General features: G+C 28.2%; 1 protein-coding gene across 1 annotated transcript; it reads right to left on the bottom strand.

Annotated features, from left to right (window-relative positions):
- Nucleotides 1-834: 834 nt before the first annotated feature.
- On the bottom strand, nt 835-2077 carry LOC111211458. Its single transcript, XM_048759187.1, has one exon. The coding sequence runs from the start codon at nt 1184-1186 to the stop codon at nt 986-988; it is 201 nt and encodes a 66-aa protein (XP_048615144.1). The 5' UTR covers nt 1187-2077; the 3' UTR covers nt 835-985.
- Nucleotides 2078-3138: the final 1061 nt, after the last annotated feature.

Here is a 3138-nt window from a genome sequence, read left to right as displayed (position 1 = left end):
TATATACATCCCAAATAGTATAGTAATTTTACAAAAATAAATACACTAAAGAATATGTACTATACTATTCATTTACCAAATATAGTATAGACGATAACTTTATCTTCTTCAATTCTTCTTTCGTCAAACATGCTGATACACCTTCACTTCGTCCACCATCGGTATTCTTCACTACCATATAGATATCATTTTCATCTCTTCTCTTTTTTTCCGACACGGCGACGCTTTTACCGGTCCGTCGTCGTTATTCTTCACCATTGGATCACTGAAATAAAAAAAAAGAAACGAAAAAAAGTATGAAAACAAAAGCATGATGTGAGAATCAATGATTTAAGAGAAGGAGGAAAATAAATGAAAGAATTGTTATTTTTGCTCACCGTATATGTTTTCATCGTTGTTCTTTGTTCTTCTCACGAGAATAAATTCAGTTCAAGAAGAAGTGTGCATAATAAAAGACCACGTTCATCTTCATCTTCCTGAAAGCTTTCTAATTATTTTGAGAGGTAAGAGTGAATACAACGTGACCACATATTTTACTTGTAACATTAGTTAATTATTTATTTAATTCTTTTGGTAGCAGGTTTCACCGGTTGAATATGAGAGCAATATGGCAATAATCTATAATGTATACAGTGTATATAGAAAAAAGAGGGTTTTTAGATAGTGAGTCAATTATAATTTGTTTGATGATTATACAGCCCAATTTCCCATTATCTCTACTAAATAAGTTTTTCTCGTCAAACAAACAAAAGGACAGTCTTCTTCTCATAAAGGTTTTCAATACAAAAATCTTCTTTAACAGATCAATTCAAGAAAGAAAAGGAGATACCAACAAAGCTCTGTAACTTGTTTCTTTTGTGTGTTTTCAACAAAAGGATGCATTAATTGGAAAGATCTTATTTACAACGAAGGCTCTGGATTACACAACTCAACTCAAAGAAAAATCATAAAGTCAAAGAAAGAAAGAACACATCAAGATTCTGGGTTACAAAGTAGGAGTGTAAGGAAGAGGAGGAGAAGGAAGGAGAAGAGGGTGAGAGGAAGAGCGATGGAAAGGAAGAGAATATAAAATATGAAGTCGAATTCTCCTCGGAAAAGGTGCCTGAGAGAAGAGGTACTCCAAAGCTCCGGCGAGTACCACCGTGTAGTCCTTCAACATCTCGGCCAATACCGTCACCAGCAACATTCTTATTACTTTTTCTAAATCGAATCTTCTCGTTCTTTCTCGTTTTCTGTGTGTTTCTCCTAAACAATTGTCTTTACTTATATATAGTTGGAGTCTCGGAGAAGTGAAGTCAAAACTAGGGGTGATGTGTCTTCTACCATATCCGCGCTTAGTTTTCTACTTTATTAAATTATATCATTTTTAATAATATCACTAAATTTAGATTCCAATGTTTGACTAATCAAATGTGAATTCTTTTGTCTTATAATTATTGATTAATATTTCACTGTCGGAAAAAAAATTAAACAATTATCACTAAATTAACTCACAATCTTTTTCTTGGTAAAGAATCCAAATTTGTCATTTTCTACTAAAAGTATTTATATGCTGTTACTAATTTATATTATAAGAAACTTTTATTAATAATAACCCATGAAATGGAGACACCATTGTTTTTTAATTATTATTTTTCTACTAAACGCTGCAAATAAAATGACATTTAACTATAAGAAAATTTCGTGTAGTTTGAATAATAAAAAACATACAAGTGTTTAGGAAAACAGAAAACGCACATTGTATTGGATATGCATGCATCTGTCCACATCTTTATTAGGCGGAAGTCGGAACCCACTCCAAAACCGGATGATGTTTATCCGCTTGATCTTTATCTTGATTCCTATGTCATTTAATAGCTACTTCGCTTTAATGTAACGACAATATAAATAAATAAATTATTTGACACCAAAATAAATGCTATGGTAGGTTGTTTATATTTCATTTAATGAAGATATAGACACTGACTGATAATAAAAATCTTGGATAATTTGTCTGTATTTGAAGACATACTTATTTAAAGGGGTTTTATTTTTTCGAACAAAAAGGTTTTAAACGACATGGAACCATATCTTAAGTTTTATTTAGGCTCTGCATAGTAATAACAGATTAAACAGTGCGAAACAAACAGATTATATACTGCAGAACAACTGCAATTTTCCTAAAATAAGCAGTTAAAAAAAATATGAATAATGATAAGTATGATAAATAATAAAACTGTGAGATATATATTTATATTTTAGAAACTAAATTGTCAGTGATACTAATATAACTTTAATTTTTTATTTTTAAAAATGTTTTATATATCTGAAATATGAAATTTAATATGGTATTATTGAGATTTTATAGCTAATATCATAATAAAACTGCGAGATATATATTTATATTTTAGAAACTAAATTGTCAGTGATACTAATATAACTTTAATTTTTTATTTTTAAAAATGTTTTATATATCTGAAATATGAAATTTAATATGGTATTATTGAGATTTTATAGCTAATATCATAATTTGTTTAAAATATTATAACTGCACTAGTTATTTTTAAATACAATTAATTTAAATTTACTATTTAAAAGAAAATTGTAAAAGTCAATATCAAAATTTTACAAATGAATCTTTACTATGTAATTTTATAAATAATATAACAATCGGTAAATCTTTTGGTAAATTTTTATTAAAATACCAAATAAATAGATTTTTGGGTAATTTTGAGAGAGTGATTTTTAAAAAAGATATAAATTATCAAAAAATCATGAACTAAATAGACATGTATGAATATATATATATATATATCTGTAGTGTAATGATATTTTATTCACTTTAGTATAAACAATAAACTAGTGAAACTGCAGAGCACAAAAAAAATATATGTATACGATATTTTTTTAAAAAAGTTAAGTAAACAATCAAAACAACTCATACATAGTTACGGCAGCAAACCACACGTTAGCCCTGAGCATTCCGTTTTTGGTTCCAGTTCCAGTTCGATTGTTTGGTTCTTGAGGTTTAGGATCTATTCGACTATTTAGAAAATTGGATTCGTTTTTCTTTCAGTTTTTTTAGTTTTCAGTTTCGTTCGGGTAATAATGTTAGGAACATGCTAATATCCGAGATAATCTTGGATCTCATTAAGTTTT

Source organism: Brassica napus, chromosome C5 (assembly GCF_020379485.1).
Source record: "Brassica napus cultivar Da-Ae chromosome C5, Da-Ae, whole genome shotgun sequence".
NCBI lineage: Eukaryota > Viridiplantae > Streptophyta > Magnoliopsida > Brassicales > Brassicaceae > Brassica > Brassica napus.
Note: the sequence above shows the minus strand (reverse complement) of the source record. Positions and strands in the feature narration are given on the sequence as shown.